At 40.6% G+C, this 19,980-nt stretch overlaps 1 protein-coding gene across 4 annotated transcripts in view; it reads left to right on the top strand.

Moving 5' to 3' along the window:
• The first annotated feature begins 1,501 nt into the window (after nt 1-1,501).
• The window catches only part of ATRIP (ATR interacting protein), a 26,256-nt gene continuing 7,777 nt past the window's right edge, over nt 1,502-19,980 (top strand). Inside the window, exons 1-9 of one of the 4 annotated variants that reach the window (XM_054978312.1) lie at nt 1,502-1,567; nt 2,675-3,110; nt 9,072-9,157; nt 12,230-12,400; nt 12,739-12,854; nt 14,773-14,930; nt 16,246-16,317; nt 17,045-17,174; nt 18,352-19,071. In XM_054978312.1, the coding sequence (XP_054834287.1) occupies nt 2,693-3,110; nt 9,072-9,157; nt 12,230-12,400; nt 12,739-12,854; nt 14,773-14,930; nt 16,246-16,317; nt 17,045-17,174; nt 18,352-19,071 (1,871 nt within the window). In that variant the 5' untranslated portion in view covers nt 1,502-1,567; nt 2,675-2,692. The other 3 variants (XM_054978311.1, XM_054978313.1, XM_054978310.1) reach the window with 3 other exon arrangements.

Genomic DNA, 19,980 nt, shown 5'->3' with positions numbered 1-19,980 from the left:
ATCCATTGTCTACAACCAAGCTATACACTACAACTACATTTGCTGACATATATTCTCACCTGCATGGTTTACAACAGATTTCTAGAATTTACAGTACCCATTGGATGTAGTAAGAAAACAGATAAACTAAGCCAAACAAAACAACAACAGAACACCACTGGTAGTCACATACAGCTCCCAGCACAAACCACTACAATGCATCATTAATTACCTGCAATCTAAGCTGGACAATGATACTGCTCTCTCACAAGCATGTAGAGGCAAACCTTTTCTTGCCAACAGACAGTCCCCCCCCCCCCCAACTGTAACAAACTCCTCACTCACAATAATGCAGTTCTCAACATGGACATGAACTCTGGGACCAGGGCTTGCAAAAGCACAAAAGCCAGCTCTGTCTTCATATTTACTCTAGCAACACCATTATTGGACAACAACACTCGTTATACCATCTCAGGTTTGTTCACTTGTTCATTTTCTAGTGTTATATATGCCAGCGTCAGCAATGCTTTTCCACATTCTATGTTGGTCAAACAGGTCAGTCGCTATGCAAAAGAATAAACTGACATCAATCTGACATCAAAAACCACAACATTCAAAAAACAGTGGGAGAACATTTTAATCTTCCAGGACATTTCATTACTGGCCGAAAAGCTGCAATTCTCAGAGAAACTTCAAAGGGAAATTACCACAAGATTGCTCAAATTAAGTTTATTTGTAAATTTGGAATAATGGAACACCCTCCCGTCCCTCAGTTTAAACATGTTTCTCGCACTACAGATGCTAATTTTCTGCACTTTGCATCCCTGGTTTATCATGCTAGCTTCCTGACACTCTAAATTTAAAATATCCCCCCCCCCGGTTTTATAAAGACTCCTACCTTTTCCAGCTCCTTATATCTGCAAAGGGAGCATTGACTCCCCAAAGCTCATGCCCTGGAAATCTAGTTGGACTCTTTAAGATGCAGCTGGGCTCGAATTCTGCTCTTCTACTGCAGACCAGCACTGCTACCCACCTGAATTTATCAGTCCACAATGTGTGTGTAATAGCTTTCTGCCTCACCTTCCCATTTTGCAATATAGGAATCATAATACTGGGCAGCATATCTCCTCAATAGCATACGAAACGTTTGCAGAGCAATTCAGAAAACGGATTTAAAATGTCAGACATCTGAAGACGTGAGCATAATCTTGTATACGCTTCTACATTGCCGTTGGGGTGGTAACGGAAGAAACACGATGCCGCCAATTCGGTGCAACGACAAAGGGTCAGATTTTTCTTATAAGCAGTTGCTTGCCAGTTTTACCACTCTAACCAGACGTGACCAGGAAATCCGGTTTGCAGACAAAAGAACCGTTCTCCTTGGCTGCCTTTTGCCTCAGAATACATCCGGCTAATCGACACAGAGAGACAGGAAATATCTCGATTAACCAATTGCTGAGAACCTTACATTGCGCTTCAACGTTTTCTTCGGTTTTCCACGTTCTTCCTCCATAGAGCTAACCGGACGTTTAGAGTGGAGGCCATTGATTGGTTGGTAGAGGGTGGCAAGCTGATCACTATTCCGCGAGTAGGTTGGGAGGGAAGAAACTAAGCGGTCATGCCGGGGATGTGTTTTCTTCTTTTCTGTGCGGCTTCCCTCGCCCGTTCCCCTGGCAAGTCACCATTGGCGTTGCCAGAGTGTAGCTTCCCAGGCTGCAGGTAAGGAGCCTGCGGTGTGACCGTATCTGCTCCTTTCGCCTATTCCCATCCTTTCGCAAGCGCAGGTACGGTTATATAGAATTTTGGCGGAGTTAGATCTCCTGGTCAACCCCAAAGATTAGTGTGTGCAGCAAAAAAGACAAAGACCCCCTTCTATTACTAGCTAATTTATTGTGGCTTACCTGTATATATGCAAGAAGGTTGGAATGTAGAAAAGGTAATACATATAAATAAATGGAAGGGTGCAGTGCTGGGTGATGGGTGAAGGACAAGCTAATAAGATCAAATATAAAAGTGCAGGCATAGTGAGCATGCTCCTAAAGTTATGAGATTGACTGAACATTTGAATTCAGCAGGCTTAGACTGGAAGCTCTGCAAATGATTGCAGTGTAAAAGGCATGGGTTTTGTGAGGGGACATATACTTTCGATACCTTGTGACATCATCGTGCATGGCAACAGATTAAATAGGATGCTGCATGTGAAAATTCGTATTACAAATGTTCAAACTCTAATTGCAATCCTAGGTACCCACAGTCTTCTTCTATCGCCAGTCTTTTAGATGCATTGCATTGCTATTTAATATGCACTTTTAGAAACCGGGACAATCTTTGATGATGATCCTCAATAAGAATGATTAGTTAAGCATTTCATTTTAAAAGTTTTATAAAGACAAGTACCCTTTGAATGTCTGAAATATCCTACAGTGAACCTGTTAAACAATCATTACTTAAACATTTTGGTACTCTTATTTTTGGTATTGTCCTGCTATTGTTTTTGGATTATTTTCTCTAATGGAGCAGTTCTCTTAATTATAGTTTCTGTTTGGTCTAGAAAAGATTCAGTGAAACAGAGACAATTCTACATTGTCAAAGGTAATCTGAATAGAGGGAGAGAGAGTCTGAGATTTTGAAGAGGAATAGGATGCCTTAAGATTCCTTCATCTTTAAACTCTTTTGTATCCTCTGTATTTGCCAGGGTAATTGCTAATGCAGAATGTCAGTGAACCACTTATTTGGGAACAAGAAGAGAAACAGCTCTCTATTATACGGCGTGGATCAGGCAAAAATTCCTGCTTCATCTCCATTTTTCCAGGGAGCTGCAAATCAGACTAATACTGGAAACCATGGAGATGGCTTTCCACCAAACAAGCGTTACAAAAGTCTTGTTCCTAATGAGCAGAAAGAAATGGAAGATCCTTTTGGGGATAGTGATGACTTTACAGCTGATGACTTGGAGGAAATAGATATTATTGCATCCCAGGCATTGACGCAAAATGTTGCTTTGCAAACAAATGTTGTGAAATCTGAGCGGAATGCGAGGCTATCTTCCCCACTGAACAACACCAGCAAATCCTCTGATCACATGAAGCAATCAAATGTTGCCCTCATCACTGGCAGAAAAGCCCAAATTGGTACGTGCAGTCTGAGTGCAGTTTGCAACATGGAGTGAGTAATGGGTTTGTGTCTATATTCATGGTTGTTAGTTCAGAAGATTATAGAGGGGAAAAACTTGTTACACAACACCAAACATGTGGCTAAATAAGCAGAATTTTATCCATAAATCTCGGTATCTATGAACTTACTGATTTTGCAGGGAGTGCAAATTAGAAATAAACCTAGAAGTCAGGAGTTCTAGAACATGCTTAAATACTATATTTATTAAACATATGTATACACACACGCACAATCACACGCTTTTACGTATGTGAACATCTCTGAATCTTTCAATGCTATAGTTCTAAGAACTTTAGGACTAGTCCACCCATGGATGTATATGACTGGATTCCTTTTTCTGCGCTTGAAGTCTGCTAGCTAAATGTTTGAAGTGACAGCACTGATAAACATTATGTGTCAAAGATGCAATTGAAATGTTCTCTTTGTGGTGGCTTATTTATATATACAAGTCACCTCAGTATTTGCACTCATCCAGTATTTGCACTCACTTTCATGTGTGAGCCAGCTCTTGCCATGTGCGTGTGTGGGCACTCATACACTCATGGGACATGAAATAGGAATGGGCCTTCCAAAATTAGGCCCAGCTTCCTTACCAAGTTAAATTTATTTTCAGCAAATAATTGTTTGCTTTTGACCTTTGCCTGTTCATCTCCTACCACCCCCACCCCATAACACTTTCTAATAGCAACGGCAGGAACATCTCACTATCAAACAAGAATGCAGATATTTTTGGAGAATTAAGGGAGCTATAGGAAGTTAGTTTTCTCATATACTTGAACAATGCTGAAAGCTGGTCAGAGGCCAAAGTGCACTGTAACAAATAATAACTTTGTTCTGGTGATATGTGAAATTTTTATAGTATTACCTCCTTGAAAACTAGAGGCGAAATCTGCCAGTTTAATTGTTGCTCCTTGTAAATGACAGCCATGCTCCCATTTGCACATGTTTTCCATTTGCCTGGAAACCAGTGAGACTTAAGTGCATTTAACAATGCACCAGATCACGGATAGAGGGGAGTGGCTTGGATCCAGCAGAGCATTTCCGTGGGCAAAGGATTTCTACGTATGGAATAAAACTTTCTCATCTCTGTTTCCCCCACTTCCCCACCCCCAGTGCTGCAGCTCAAAGAAACCACTGAAATGCTGGGGGAGGACGTTTTTGGACTGAGACATTTGGGGTGAGAAAGTTGCACTTTGCCGGTGAAAATCTCTCTCACCTATGGAAACATTCTGCTAGATCTAGTTCAGTATCTTTCATTCAGACTTCTGAGCCTGGTTAAAGACTGCATTGAAAGGTTGCCGAAGGTGTAAAGTTAATTGTTTTAAAAGTTTGCTGTGTTGGTCTGCAGCAGAACAGCAGGATTTGAGTCCAGTGGCACCTTAAGAGACCACTGAGATTTTCAGGGAATAAGCTTTGAAGAGTCAAAGCTATGTTCTTATCTGAAGAATGGAGCTTTGACTCTTCAAAACTTATACCCTGAAGCTCTTGTTGGTCTCTAGGGTGCCATTGGACTCAAATTCTATTGTTTTAAAATTATCTTTTCTGTAACCAAAACTTTTATACTTTTCTAATGACTTGAGTATAAAATGCTGTGTTACTGTTCTGTTGTGGAATGTATCTTGTTCTTGTGGGATTTTGTAAGAAAGCATGACAGCCCCACAGGTGGATGGATTGGCATGGGGTTCAATAGACTACCCCGCCTCCCACCCCCGGTGTGCATGTACAGCAGCACACTAGGCCATTGTGAACAGGAGAGCTGGATGAAAATATGGGTAATGCACCTGGTCTTTCCTTCCTGGTAATGACCTGGCATGTTTGCACTGAATGCCAGTGGGACAGGAGGGCTTCCTTGAGCTCTATGCTGATTCTTCTGCTTGCTTGACTGAGCTTATGTAGGGATAGATTGTAAGTAGAGGTGTGCACAGGAAAAAAAATTGTACATTTGGTTTCATAATATTGACCTGGGGGGGAAATTTGGTATTCCCCAAGTACTGAATTTATTCTCTAATTTGGTTTGGTATTACAGAGCAAATTTGGTGAAATTTGGCCATTGTTTCCTATGGGAAACTCAATTCAGTTTTTTTCCGGTGGCCTGGGTGAGGGTCATTTTTTTTACTGAATTTCAACAAATTTTCAAGGGACCTACTCCTGATTGTTTTCTAATGACCCCCCCTCCTAAGTTTCATAAATATTAGCCCCGGGGGTCCACTTTATGGCCCCCCAAAGAAGGTGTCCCCAGCCACCTCCAATCTCCATTATTCTCTATGGGGAAAACAATTTGGGGGCTATCCAGGGGGCTGGGGGTAGCATTTCACAAGCACAACCCACCACATTTTCAGAGGACCTATTCCTGACTGTCTTCTAAAGACCCTTCAGGTTTCAGGGAGATTGGACCCCAGTTCTGTTGGCCCCTGAACAAGGTGCCCCCAGCCATTCCATTTGTTCCTATTGTGGAAAAAAAACCCAAGCTGGCTCCCACTAAAGAAACACATGGACCAAGACTGCTGTAGCCAGAGACATGTTCCCAAATACAAGCTCCAAATACAAGCTCCACACCAGTCATTCCAAGAGAACCAAACTGATGCCCCCCCTCCCCCACAAAACCCCAGCGCCCTCAGAGCAGGCTGACCAGCCACTCTCCATTGTTCCCAATGATGAGAACTTTTACAAGTTCTTTCCCAGGAGCAGATACAAACAGGGTAAGGGTGCCACAGCTAAAGCACACTCCCAAATGCAAGCTCCTCCTCGGGGAAACCCAACAGAACCAAGCTGACGCCCTCTCAAAACCCCAGCGCCCCCTGAGCAGGCAGATCAGCCACCCTCCATTGTTCTCTATGTGGACCAGTATCACACCAGAGAATCACCAAAACCAAAATGAAGCAAGAGAAAGTCTTGCAACTAGAAGCAAACTGAAGCAAGGGAGTAGAACTCTTCCTTCAAACCAAAGTGAAGCAATGAGACCAACTTCACATCAGAGAATCACATCCATTCTACCCAAACCAAACTGTAGCAAGGGACACTCTTGTGACTTAGCCCAAGAGAACTAGTGTCATTCACAGCAGCCAGACACTGGGATCATCCAGTGGGGAAACACCACAGAACAGAACCAAACAGTATCCAGCACAGGCACAAGGCACTGGCAAGCAAGCACAGTTGCATAAGATGGATTCCACTCACGTGGCTTCAGGCTGAAACTGACAGTGAGGTACTTGAGAGTACCCACGTAATTCTCTCTCTGCAGCAGCTTTTATCATTGGCGCATGAGGAACAAGTTAACATTAGAATAACACATTACATACATTATTTTACACAAAAGCATTCTGTAGTTTCATTTGGATGTTTCTGTGAGATTCCCTCTGTGACACGTGGTGTATTGTTCTCTACTTTCCCTAAAATCTCTCTCTAACACTTCCTATCCCAGTGGCAAGAGAACAATTTTTCTGGGTGGTGCCCCTGCAGCTGCCTCAGGAAAGAGGGCCATGCGAACCCTCTTGCCGTCACCAGAAGCCAGGCTACTGAACAGCAGCTGTGCTGGGGTGGGCCTCCTCTGCACAGATGTGGAGAGAGCTGCAGTCCTCTCCTCCACCCCTCTAGTCTTATCACTTGCCTTTCCCTCAGGGCCCTTCTTTGGTCTCCTGTCACTCTTAAATTACCAACCCACTTAGCCAAAAATGAGAGTTTCTTTTAAAACCTACTTGCCTACTCTGAAAGCTTGATTTGTGGGTTTAAACCTGGAGACGGATGCACAAATCTCTTTTTAAAAGGCCCTATTTAGGTATGTCATTTCACTGGCAAGAAGCGGAATTCCTCTTCAAGAATCAAGCTACCCCTGAATCCCAATCTACAGGTGAGTCTATGAAAAAAAACCCCTACTTCTAATGTACCTGGCCCGGCTCCAAGGGAGCCAGAGGTGGGCAGGGAAAGCCTAGATAAATGTCACTAATGGGTGACCTATTTATCTATAGAATTGAAGTAGAACACAAACGCACTTGAACCCTTCTTAATTCCTATTAAAGGCAGGAACCCTGTTGATCCCTAAAAGCTAATTAAGTTTTGTTTTATGAGACCTACAACTAGCTTATCTTAAAAACTCTTTTTAGAAGTTCACATGACCCTCTCTGAATACCCAAAGTACACCCAAATACCATTAGGTAAAATTGAACCAAGCAGCACCCCAACAAACATCCCCCCAGAAGAACCAACCAACCAATACACCAAGCCAAACCTCTATGCCAACAGAGAACAGAAACACCAACCAAACTTCTATAAAGAAAGAGTAGCCCCAACAATAGGGGAAAACAGCCCCCTTCCAAAGCAAAAAGGAACAGCAACAAAATACCCACAACAAAGAAAAACACAGACACTCCCTCAGAAGAACAAGTTAATCTAATAAACAGAAAGAAATTATAAAATAGCAAATAAAGCACCCCAATAACACAATAAAACAGAAGAATCTCCCTGAGTAGAACAGCAAAATGAACACTAACACTAATACATAAAAGCCAAACCAAAGTATCCTGCACACACAAAAGCCAAATCAAAGTGCTCCCCTACACACAGAAAAAAACCAGCTTTTAAATTGTAAACTAAAAAACCCCTTTCCCCTCCCCCCACCTTTGTTCCCTCCTAGACACCAGGCCAACCTCCTGCTCCCAAAGACAGAAAAAATCTTGTGAGCAGGACCCAGTCACAGTCTACATTGAGTCCAAAGCAGCTCAGGCCAGGCCAGGCCAGACCAGACCACGGAGAGAGTGTCCACAGCCAGCAGCAGGCAGGATCTCAGACCACACAAAATGTAGGCTGTTCTGAGGCAAGCCTACCTATTTAATTCCTTGCAGGGCAGTTTTGAAAAGGCACTCTCCTTCTGGAGAATCCCATTGGTCAGAGAAGGAGAGCTCTTGCAAGGATTGGCCAGTCATTCCTCCTTCCCCCTCCCTTTTGCCTCTGCCTCACTGTTAGGGAATTTTTAATAAAGACCCCTACCATTTTAGTTTTGTGAGCAAGAAATTTTGCCTGGTATGTGAACGTTATGGAAAACTCCTAAACAGCACATTCCATGTCTCTTGTGATTGTTGCTGTGCTGTGGGCCAATATGACATTGTACAACTTTGTAGATACATAACTATAAGCAATTTTTATCTGGAATAAGGGTTTCACATTTGGCCTTGGACACTTCATATTGCAGATTGTTTATGTTCTGACCTTACCACAAGGAACCAGAAAGGATTCTTATTTGTATTAAGTATTTTGATTGTATCTTGTCACTCACAGTAATGATGCCATCATTCTTTGTAAGATGAAGTCTAAATGAATTGTTTGTAATAACCTTTTTGATCTTTTGATTCTGTAAACAATTTGTTCTGTAAACAATTTAGCATTAAAGTATTTAGGCATAAGGATCAGGTAGCTCAGTACACATAGGCCCCAGAAACCTCATATGTCTTAGTTTTGTGTAACAATAAAACTCTTCTTTCTTTGTATCACTGTGGTTAGTTTCTTGCATTATATTTGGGTAAGTGGTAGAAGGGAAATTTATAATTGGCAGCAGAGTACTATTAAAGAAATTTCCCTATCACTCACACACCCCTCCCTTCTCCCTCCTCCCATCTAGTAAAAAAAGACAGGAAGCAGTGTTTCTTTGCTGTTCCTTAGCAAAGGAACAGCCCAGCTTTTATTACTGAAGTGTACCAAATTAATCTGAATTAATTCAGTAAACTTGAGTTCAGGAATACGAAATCTGATTCAATACTCCCTTTTGAGTTTGGTAATACTGAATTTTACCAAATCAGGTAAAATTTAGTATTTTTAAAGGAATATCAAATCCAAAATGCACATCCCTAATTGTAAGTTTGTAGCCTTTATTTTTTAAAAAATATGTTACTTATGTCAATTTCTGAGATCACAATGATTTCTCTTAGCAGGGTGCAGCACAGAGGAAACATCATCCAAAGACAAATTGAGACTTGAAACTCTTCAAGCGCAATATGAGGAAGCTAAAAGAAAGGTTAGACTTCCTGTTTTACAAATAAGTTTTTGAACTAAACTCAGTCATGCATTGTGGCTAACCCGGGCAAATGCCTCCCTGAAAGCAAATCTTTCATTAATACCTCAAAACAGTATAAATTATTTATGCTTTGTGAAATCAGTAAATATGGATATAGACAGGTGACCATTTTGCAAAATAATAATAATAATAATAATAATAATAATAATAATAATAATAATAATAATAATAATAATAATAATAATAATAACAACAATAATAATAATAATAATTCAGCTGTGTGCTCTCTACTCATACTAGAAAGTAAAAAATCTGTTGCTTGTACCTTTGCAGAGTCGAGCTAGTTTGAATAAAATTGAAAAGGTAGTGGGAGTAGCCGTGGTAAAATACTTGATATTCTTCATGCTCTCATTCTTAAAATGTGAAACAATTAACTATTAGATCCCATGTGTTGAAAATAATACAGAATACAAATGAATAAACTAGATGTTTTCAAAAGACCCGTTGCGTAAGGTTGGAATTGTTAGCACCCTTCTTGAAAGTAAATTTCATTGCCATCTGGGGGACTTACTTGGAAATTAATGCGGACAAAATGGAGGTGTAAATCTTGGCATACAAGGAGGTGCATAAGTATGATAAATGTGTGGGTGGTGGAGGAAAGTGCCATCAAGTCATAGCTGACTTAGGGCGATCCTCTGCTGGGGTTTTCAAGGCAAGAGACTAACGGATGTGGTTTGCTATTGCTTGCTTCTTTAACTCTGGTCTTCCTTGGAAGTGTCCCATCCAATTACTAACCAAGGCTGACCCTGCTTGGCTTCTGAGGGCGAAGCTACAAGTGACGAATGACACTTGAACGGCAAGTGTATTTCTCCCTGTTCACTTGCGCTCCACACAATCCACTTGCCGTTCAAGTGTCATTCGTCACTTGTAGCTTGGCCCTCAGATCTAAAGAGAACAAACTTGCCTGGTCTGTCTAGGCTATCAGACTTTCCTAGGCTATCTAGGTCAGGGCATAATAAATCTATATTCATAAATGTATATTCCCTGAAACCCTTCACCCAACGTTCACTCAAAACTGTTCACTATTCCTCCTGTACATTTCTCGTTCCCTACTTTCCCGTTGTTTTCTTTTCTCCTCTTTCTGTGCCCTGAGAGAGCTAAACTGCATGTTCAGCAAGAAATGTTGGTCTAGGAAACCCAGCTCCTGCTGCTTTACTTCAAGATGATAGGGAGATGCAACTTGTCAAGGAGAAGATGTAGGTGGGTGGGGAGAGGGCCTGTGCTTAATTTTTCTGCCTTTAACCGGTTTTTGACACACATACATACATCGATCTGGTTTTCCATATTCGATTTAGCTAATATGGTTTGGGGGAAGGGGTTGTAGGGGGAAAGCAGTGGGTTGGAAAGGTTGAGTGTACTCTCCTATCCTTTGCTTCTCTCTTTCCAAAGTGGAGGAGAAGCAAACAGGATTCTTAGAGGTGTGTTTTTTATCTTTTGTTTCCTTCTCTTACCAGTTTCTTGTTCACCCCCCCCCCCTTTTGACATTTGGGTTGCTTCAATCTTGTTCTTCTCTCTTCTCAGTTAATTTTCTCCTCTTCCTTCCTAACTCACCCTTGCTGCTGTCTGCTGTGCTCTAGCACATCTCTATGCTGGAGAGTGTACATCGCTTAGCTGGAATGATTCTTCATTTAGAAAAGAAAGAGAAGGGGATAGTGAGACAAGGGTATGTAGACACAGCCCTCAGTTCTGATAAATACACAGTCAGGCAAGGTGTTTGACCCAGATGCATATTGGAAAGCATCACATCTTCAGTGAACGAGTGAATCTGTCACTTATCTAGAAGCAGCTGCTATATTTGCCTGACGCAACCTGCATAATCTCTGTGCAAATATGATTAGTGTATGGAGAGATGGTTGTTAGAATGGAAGTACTCAGGGCTTGTTCTTGATTATATTACTAGATTCTGTTCCTTTGTTTGAAATAAATAGCTCTTCCTAATATGCAGCCCAGTTTTATTCATGTTTACTTGGAAGTAAGTACCACTGCCTTTAATTTAATCCCATGTAAGTGTGGCCAGTCCTGTAACCTTAATCTTTTTAGCAGTGTATTTTATTCATATTTACTTGGAAACAAGGCCCACAGAGTTCACCTGGACTTACTCTCAAGTAATTGTTCCTCAGTCAAAGGACTGTAGCCTCCGTCAGTTTGTGAAGGCAAAGCCCACAGACCCTTGTCTTCAGTGAATTACGTTTTAGCATAAGATTGCAGTTTTGTAATGTATATAGAAGGCTCTCATAATACATCATCATGTTAGTATTCTCATATGTCACTTTCTAAACCTGTCTATTTTCGTATGCACACTCTAGGTGAAGAAAGAGCAGCAAGGGATGTTCATATACTGCACAATGCATAAATGTGTCCCTCTCTTTAGTCCCACCCCAACTAAATAAAAATCTAAAAGAGGGCATAGGAAGATCATTACCATCTTAGACTCAGCATCCTGAACCAGTGTTGACAATAAAAGGAACAAGCATGCTATCTTCTTATGGACAGAAAGTTGGGTTTAAATTTGGGAGGCCTGAGTTCAAGTGTGCTCAGCTATGACTTGGCTTGATGTCCTCAGGCATGTTGCTGTATTTCTTCTAGTGCAATCCTGAGCACCCTTCTAAGCCCTCTGAAGTTGTACATAAAATGAGAACAACAACCAGTTTATATGTTATCTACAAGCAGAGAAATAATCAAAGAGAACAACCTCCTTCTTGCTGTTTTAAAATTTGCTTCTGCAGTAATAACAGCAGTAAAATATGGTGTGCACTGTTGGTGGTTGCTTCAAGCAGGATGAAGTGTTAAAGCAAAAGTAGGGGGAGAAGAGTTGTCTGGCTGACATTTGGGGCCACTTTCTCTGCTTCTGGGTAAAATGTGTGTACCAATTTGAAGAGGGGTACTAATGAGAAGGACAAGGTTATTTTTATTTAAAAAAACAGATATTGTTAAATTGTTGCCAGTAAAAGGTAATGCTTATAAATAAGTGTTAATTTTGCATGATTTGGGGTGTATGTGTGAATTTTGCAGGTGCAAGAAATGCAAGATGAAATCCTTATTAAAAATGGAGAAATCAGAATTTTACGGGACTCAATGCAGCAGATGGAATCTACTGTGGAGGAACAGCGCAAATCACACATCCTACTGGAAGAGGAGAAAGACCAGCATTTAAGAGAAAAGGAAAAGGAATTCTCAAAAAAAGTACTACCTAATTCTCATTAACATTTCTAGTGTCAGTTAATGTGAAATAGTCTAGTCCTAGAAAACTGTGCAGCTATTCCTGCTTGCAGAATTGGTACAATAATGTTTTTGTTGATATTTCGTTGGCAAAGCTGTTGATATGCCCCAGGCCCTCATGTGCTAGTAAAGAAAAGCTTAGAATTGGAAACACTCAGTATTTCCCAGTTGGAATTAATTAATTTACTGATTTTTTAAAGAAATCCCCACAGTAACATCTCCGCTATAGAGTCTCTTTTTCCGAGTGCTCGTTGTTTCCTTCAAGCATGGAGTTTCTAATAGCAAGTAATTTATTCTTTCAGTTACAGTCAATACAGTCTGAGTTGCAGTTCAGAGACGCTGAAATGAATGAGCTGAGAACGAAGCTTTTGAACTGTGAACGAATTAAGCCTATTACACCTACAATTTTATATACCAGGTATAAAGATCAAGTAGCTTACAAGTCCACTGTATTCTGAATGTAGCACTGCTATTTCCTCTTTCCAAAAGTAGTACTCACATCCTCCCTAAACCCAAAACTAGGTATAAACTCCTGTAAAGAACACAGGTTTAATTTTTAAAAATATATCCCAGTATAAAGCTGTTCTGGTCCAAATGTGTCATATCTTTAAAGGTTCCTTTTTTGCTTTACTTTTGTATCTTTGTAAGACTATTCAAACAATGTAGGACTGATCAGCTATAGTAACAGTTTGTGACTTTTTTCCTCTTACCTGTGCAGAAACAGAGCTGATTTGGAAGGTTCTTCTCTTTACAGAACACATTCTTTACTTCAGCACTGATGCTTACCTGGAAATGGGAAGCTTTTGGCTCCTCTTATGATGATAGAAATTTATTTAAAACTCCGTATCAGGAGTAATCAGGGATATGCTCCTTCTTTCCTTGATGTCAGTGAAAGTGTTCACTTACTACCTGCCCCCTACTCCCCAACAGTAACTGAACAGTGGCGATCCTGCATTTATATGAACATGGAGTGTCCCTGGCTGTGAAATAAAACTTGAAGCATTATATCTTCTTGTGTCAGATAAACATATGATCCTGCAGATTTAGTCATTTGTTGCTGCCAGTAGTGAGGGGAATAGATAAGAGAGATAAGAATGGGGGAGATCTGATTTCACTCTGGGTTGAAACTTGGGGGATGGAGAGGTAAGAGGCTAACAAATGAGCAGGTCCAGAGGCAGCACATGTGCTCTTCTTCAGTGGTACACAACTGAGCGTACGTTCTCCACCAGTGCTTATGATGCTTGTGGGAACAATGCCCCTCCACCCCCGAGAAAAATTATTGCTGAACTTAACGCTTTCAGGATCTTAAAATCAACATGCCCTTTGATCCTCCTAATCATATTGATTGGAGTGGGAGCGGGTTTTTTTGTTAACAGAAGAAATAAATGGATCTTCTAAGGAAAGTCATAGAACATAGATAGTCTAAATTCTGTGCTGCTGGACTCCGGCCTTCTGTTGGGTAAACCAGTGTCAACAGTGGTCACAAGTGCCTTCCACTAGCTTTGACTGCTGAGTAAGCTGTGGCCTTTCTTGAATGAAAAAGATTTTGCCACGGTGGTGCATCCTGTGGTAACATTACTGCAATGCAATGAGGCTACCCTTGAAGAGTGTCCAAAAACTATAACTGGTACAGAGCGCTGGAGTGAGAATGCTGGTTGGAGTGGGGTTTTGTAGGGTATCACTCCAGTCTTGTTTCATTTTCACAGTTTTCCATTTTGTTTCCAGGCCTAATTCAAAGTGCTAGTATTGACATTTAACACCCTATACAATGGGACCAGCATACCTTAAGGACCACATACTCCCATATGAACCTATCTGACCATTAAAATCATCTTCAGGCCCTGCTTCAGGCGCCCCCATTCTCTGAGGATAGATGAGTGGCAACTTGAGAAAGGGCCTTCTTGGGTGTGTCGCTTAAACTTTGGAATTCCCCTGGGAAATTCCCCACCCAATTGTCTTCTTTCAATGGTGATGAGAGACTTTTATCATCTGGCATTTCTTGATTGACCCTCCTAGTTTGCTTTAATTGTTGCTTTTATATATGTACAGTTTTTAAAGTTGAGTTTTAATGTCTTTTCTCTGTCTCAAGGGCCCTAGTTAGGTGGAAAGGCAAAATACAAATATTTTTCATAAAAAATATAATGTATCTTATGGTGCCTCTTGCCTTTTCTGTCATGTTAAAACTCTTTAGATTGTGATTCAAGCACATTTTTGGAGTCATACGCCACTCAGATCAGTGACACTGCACTTTTTTTGGGGGGGGGGGGTGGAATGGTTGGAGGAAAGCCCCAAAGTTTTTTCTGTGGTTAATTCAGATACTTTATTTAATTTTTTAGTCCTAAGAAGAGTCCTCCTAGCATTGTAAAAATTGAAAGATGCACTCAGAATGAAAAGCAAAATTATCCTACAAAAGAGTCTTTTGGATCTGAGTTATCCCCAAAAGCGTCTTGCTCAAAAATCCTGGAATTTGCTCAACCTCTTTGGCTTAATAAAGGTAAGTTAATTACATTGTAATTGGTTAATTACATTTGTGCTTTGGGCATTTTTTTGTTGCACAGTGATGACTTAACATGTTGGGAAATCAAATATTGCTAGAATTTAAATTATTTAGTAGTAGCAATAGAAATGCTCTAAACTTGGAGTTAATTGTGAACATTCTTATAGCATTTTTAGGCTACAATTCTAAGCGTAATTACTTGGAAATAAACTCTGATAAAGAAAACATTTGTATTGAATGAAAACTTTGTTGCATTCTTTCTCTATTGAGTGTTCTCAGTTTATGTGTTTGTTCTCTGTAAAGGTTACTGTCTCTTGATAAAGAGATTTAGGTGAGCAGTAATAAATGGTTACAAATTTTCTCAGAATGAATATTGCCTATTTACACCTTTGCAGAAGATGTGGTTTATTTCCTGGTCTGGAACTCAAATTGTGTCAGACAGCTATCCCAGGAATTGCAGCAACTTAGTTCTTGACGTTGGTGATGAAGAACCAGCAGCTCAGCTTCCTGTCACATATAGTGTCCTGGTCTACAGTTTGGCTGGGCCTTGAAGAAACATGACCCTGTCTGTCACTAGGGGCACAGATTATACATTAGAACTTATTGTGCACAGAACCATTTGAACTGCCACTGAGCATACATTGTGGTATTCTGCAGAACGTTACCGATCGGTGATCCTTCCTTGCCCTCTCCATTTGGAACAGTGTGTTCAGATGTTTACTGGTGAAGAAACAGAAACTTACTTGACTTATGTTGGCTCATTGGACTTTCACTTTTGGGCATGTCCAGCCCAACGGTAGCTATTCTTGAAACTTGCTTGACCTGCCCATGTGCCTTTAGCTGTGACTTGAGCTGCAGAAATAAGGAAGTAAAGCTTTTCACAGGGTGGAGATAAACATCTCAAACCACCTGTGAAAGACTGTGTACAGCTCAAACCAACTGTGAAAGATTCAGAATCAGAGACTGGTACAAAGTTGGTTACTCTACCATTTGATCACGAGTTTCACTGAGATTTGAGCACAATTTAGTATGGCTTTCTCTCGCTCTTCAAATACCCATCTTTGTGCCAGCTTCAGATAATGTAAATGTAAATAATTTTTCTCATGCAGCAAGATATGTTAACATTGTAGTGGGTTTAAAATATTTGTTGGATATTGTTAAATCCAAAGTATGTTAATGTGAGGTCTCAGAAGTAGCATTGTTATCATGTAATATAAGGCAATCTGGATAGAATTAAACACGTGAATTAGAATTAAAAACATGAAAGAATTTTACTATAGCTTCCTGGGTTACTATAAAGTTTTCTTTCCAGACAGTAAGAAGCCTCGCCTTGACACTGAACTTGTGAAGCAAGCAATGAGTTGCGTCAGTGCTCAAAGACAAGGTAATGCCTACTCACCAAACAATCCTTTAACTGTGTTCGTTGTTTAGGATTGGAATTAGGGGACAATGCAATTGTAAGCAGAGTTACTCCGGTTGATTTCAGTGGGTTTAGACTGAGTTAACTCTGCATAGGATTGCACTGGGAATCTACTTGAGGTATCATAACAAACTGTTCCTTTGAGTTAGTAGAAACCACAACACATTTGTAACTTCTCTCACTTGGAAGAGGAGGATGTACTATTGCCTAGGTGATCCCCTGCCCTGGATCAAGAGACAGTTCATTATCTTTAGCTTCCTGTCTCCTTCAGTTTGTTTTCTGTCTCTTGTCAGAATTCTGGTTTCTTTTCTTCTAGTTTAGCTTCAGTTGTTTTTCAAGACTACTTTTTCTATCTCTCTCCCTTCTCTTATTTTTTCTACTGTTAATTTTTTTAAGAAAAGGAAACTATACATGTTCCCCCTGCCATTCCCCTGGTGAAAAAAGCAAGCCAATGGCAGTGTAGCTTTCTGAAAACAAAGCCTCAGACAGTTGCATTTCCTCTGTGGGTCTGGAGATGTAGAAGCGTGCATGTATTTAAGTGGTACACTTCTCCCTTATTGCATTTGTCTTCACTCATGGAAAACTGTTCAAACATTTAATGCTGTGGGTTTTCTTTTTCCACCCTTCTTCTAAATGCTGTCACCTGAAGAAAGTTTTCCATTCTTCTTGTATCATATCATGTCTCTTGCAGGTTCTATGCTGATAACTGCATTGATGAAACAGCCTGTTATTGAGGGGTCATCACTTGGACTCTGTTATCTTCTTAGCCATCATGTGGAAACTAGGCCTGGGCCTGTCTTGCAGTCTAATTCTTTCAGCACGTACGTGTAAACCAGTCAAAAATATTATAAACAGCTCTACTAACATAACAAAAACAATGGAACAGTTCACCAGATCAGAAGAAAATATGATTATGTATTTGAATAGTTTGGTCTCACCCCAAAGATGTGAAATAACTGTAGCTAGCTAAACAGTAATTCTACAGCCTGTTGGTTAAAAAATGCTAGCATTCTTTATGGCAGTAAGAGATATGAGAATGTGTAGGTGGGGAAAACCTATGCATTCCTAAACAGATTTTGTACCTTTCTAAGCCCGGTGACTTCAGTGGACTTAGAAGGGTGTGACTTTTCATAGAACTGTACTGTAGGGCTATGATTAAAGGCATTTTATCCCTCACTTGTTTCCAGGAGAAAGTTGAAAATCTGGTAAAAATGAGGACCTGGGCAAAAAAAGAAACCAATCCAAATCCATTTATGAAGAGGTTTCCAGAAATAACTTGGATTTTTAAATAGCCTTTTATTAACATGTCCTTGGCTGTTGTTTGGCATCTTGTATAGGTGTGTTATAATGAGTAAAGGATACACAAATAAGAATAACTCATACGAAAACATTTTAAGCATTTTGATCTTCTCACTCACACTATATAAAACAGAAAAGTTACCAGAACAAATAGTGCGCATTTATTCAAATCCTATCAAAGTAAAAAATCTTTTCAATACATAAAATAGAGATTTGGAGAATTATGGCTGTGTGATCAATTCACATGTTTTATTGGCCTCATTTCAAGTCTCATGTCAAAGATCTGCCAACTGTGTGAGTTAATTAAATAATCCAAGGAAAAGTTCTAAAAGATATCCCATTTTTGCCAACTATTGGTAATAATGTATTGGAGTAAGATACATATATATATATATATATATATATATTGGTCTCTGTCTGAATTTGTTGTACAAATTTAAAAATGCTTTTCTCTCAGTGTTAAACTGAGAGAAGCTGAGGCAACCTCTGACCTTGGAGGAACAATTGTGTGAAGATAAAAAGCCAAGTTAACTTTACTGTAGAGCGCTTATTCTTGTTATGTGTCTTGCATAACAGTGGTAAGAGGGAAGTATTGGGTAACTTACTGCTTAATTGGCAGACTTGGCACATTCCAAATTTGGAAAGGATGCCACATATCTTTCATGTGGTGTTTGAATTCCAGTTTTTTCCCCCAACTAGAGGCTGTACACGAATCTTCAGTGATAGGAGTACCAGCTATGAAGAACAGGAAGTGGAAGAGGAGACATCATTGAAACTTGCTCAAAAACTTGCCTTAACTGGGTTGAATTTGATTGCTATGGATGACAGCTCTTTGGACGAAAGCTCTGAGGAGAACAAGAGGCAAATATCCCATCTTAAGTGCTATAAAATCCCTGGGGCAGTTCACCTCCTTCCTCTCCTGGAATACCACATTGGCGCATACTGTAAAGCTCTCCAGTTAATCATGAAGACTGGAATCACTCCTGGAAACCAGTCGGCTTCTTCCAATATGTCCTCAAGTACAAGATCAAGTGTAGATGATTTTCAATCTAACCTGGAAGAGTTTGCACTTACATCTCTGGGCATTCTTCATTACTTGGTATTTTATAGCTGGGATGTTGCTTGTACAATGCTCTCCCATAATATGAAAGCAGACTGTGGTTTAGGAGGTGTAGAGATTGTGGAAGAGAACGAAACTGATGGTTGCAACGAGCAGTATAGAGACAATCTTCAAGAACCCAACCCAGAACAAGATGTTTCTAATGATGACAGATCCCGGCATCCTTTATTTAAACACCTGTTGCAGCTCTTGACTTTATGTACTTCAGCAGTGGGATGCCAAAGACGCTGCATCCTGATTCAGTGCCTCAAAATTCTGGTGAAATTAGCTGAAAAGGCAACAGTGGGTTTACTGATGGGGTAAGATACAGCTTGAAAGCAGTGCCACTGTTTTTATTTCTAAACAGTTCCTTGGCTCCTGCCCCAAACTGAGATTCATAAACACTACAGCCAGACCGAGAAAGAGTGTCAATACTTGTCACCCTCTAGTGCCTGAGGATCAGGGCTTTTTTTCAACAGGAATGCGGTGAAACGGAGTTCCGGAACCTCTTGAAAATGGTCACATGGCTGGTGGCCCCGCCCCCTGATCTCCAGACAGAGGGGAGTTGGGCAATCTAAACTCCCCTCTGTCTGGAGATCCAGGGGTTCAGCCACCAGCCATGTGGCCATTTTCTCCGAGGGCAACCCACTGAGTTCCACCACCGCTTTTCCCAGAAAAAAAGCCCTGCTGAGGATGATGCCAGTTCCTCTCTGTATCTTGGTTCTCTGGCAGGAAGAAACTAAGACTGTGGTCCTGTATCTGTTATTTGGTAGTAAGGTGTGTGTGTGTGTGTGTGAGTGTGTGAGTGAGAGAGAGGAATTAGAGGGGAGAGGCACTATCTGCCTGTCCTAGCAAGAACTATTGACCGGAATGGGAATTATGTGTACATCACTAAACACTTTTTTTTTAAAAAGTACATGAGGACCTAGGAAGAGGCTTGCTGGATCAAACCAGTGGTCCATCTCGTCCAGTATCCTGTTTCTCACAGTGGCCAGTCACACATTCCAGAAGGACGACCCCCTGCTGCTGCATCCAGCAGCTGGCTTTCAGAGGCATATTGTCTCAAAGCAGGTCCCCTTTAACCATCATGCAAGCAATCGCCATGTCCAAGGACAGTGAATACCACCAAGTATGCGTTGTGTTGAAGTACTTCTTTTTGTCTATCCTCAATCTCCTCTCCACAATCTCCTCTCCACGAGTTTCATTGGATGGCCCTATGTTCTTGTATT

This window comes from Eublepharis macularius, chromosome 4 (assembly GCF_028583425.1).
Source record: "Eublepharis macularius isolate TG4126 chromosome 4, MPM_Emac_v1.0, whole genome shotgun sequence".
Taxonomy (NCBI): domain Eukaryota; kingdom Metazoa; phylum Chordata; class Lepidosauria; order Squamata; family Eublepharidae; genus Eublepharis; species Eublepharis macularius.
The sequence above is the reverse complement of the archived record's forward strand: the minus strand, read 5'-3'. Positions and strand labels throughout refer to the sequence as shown.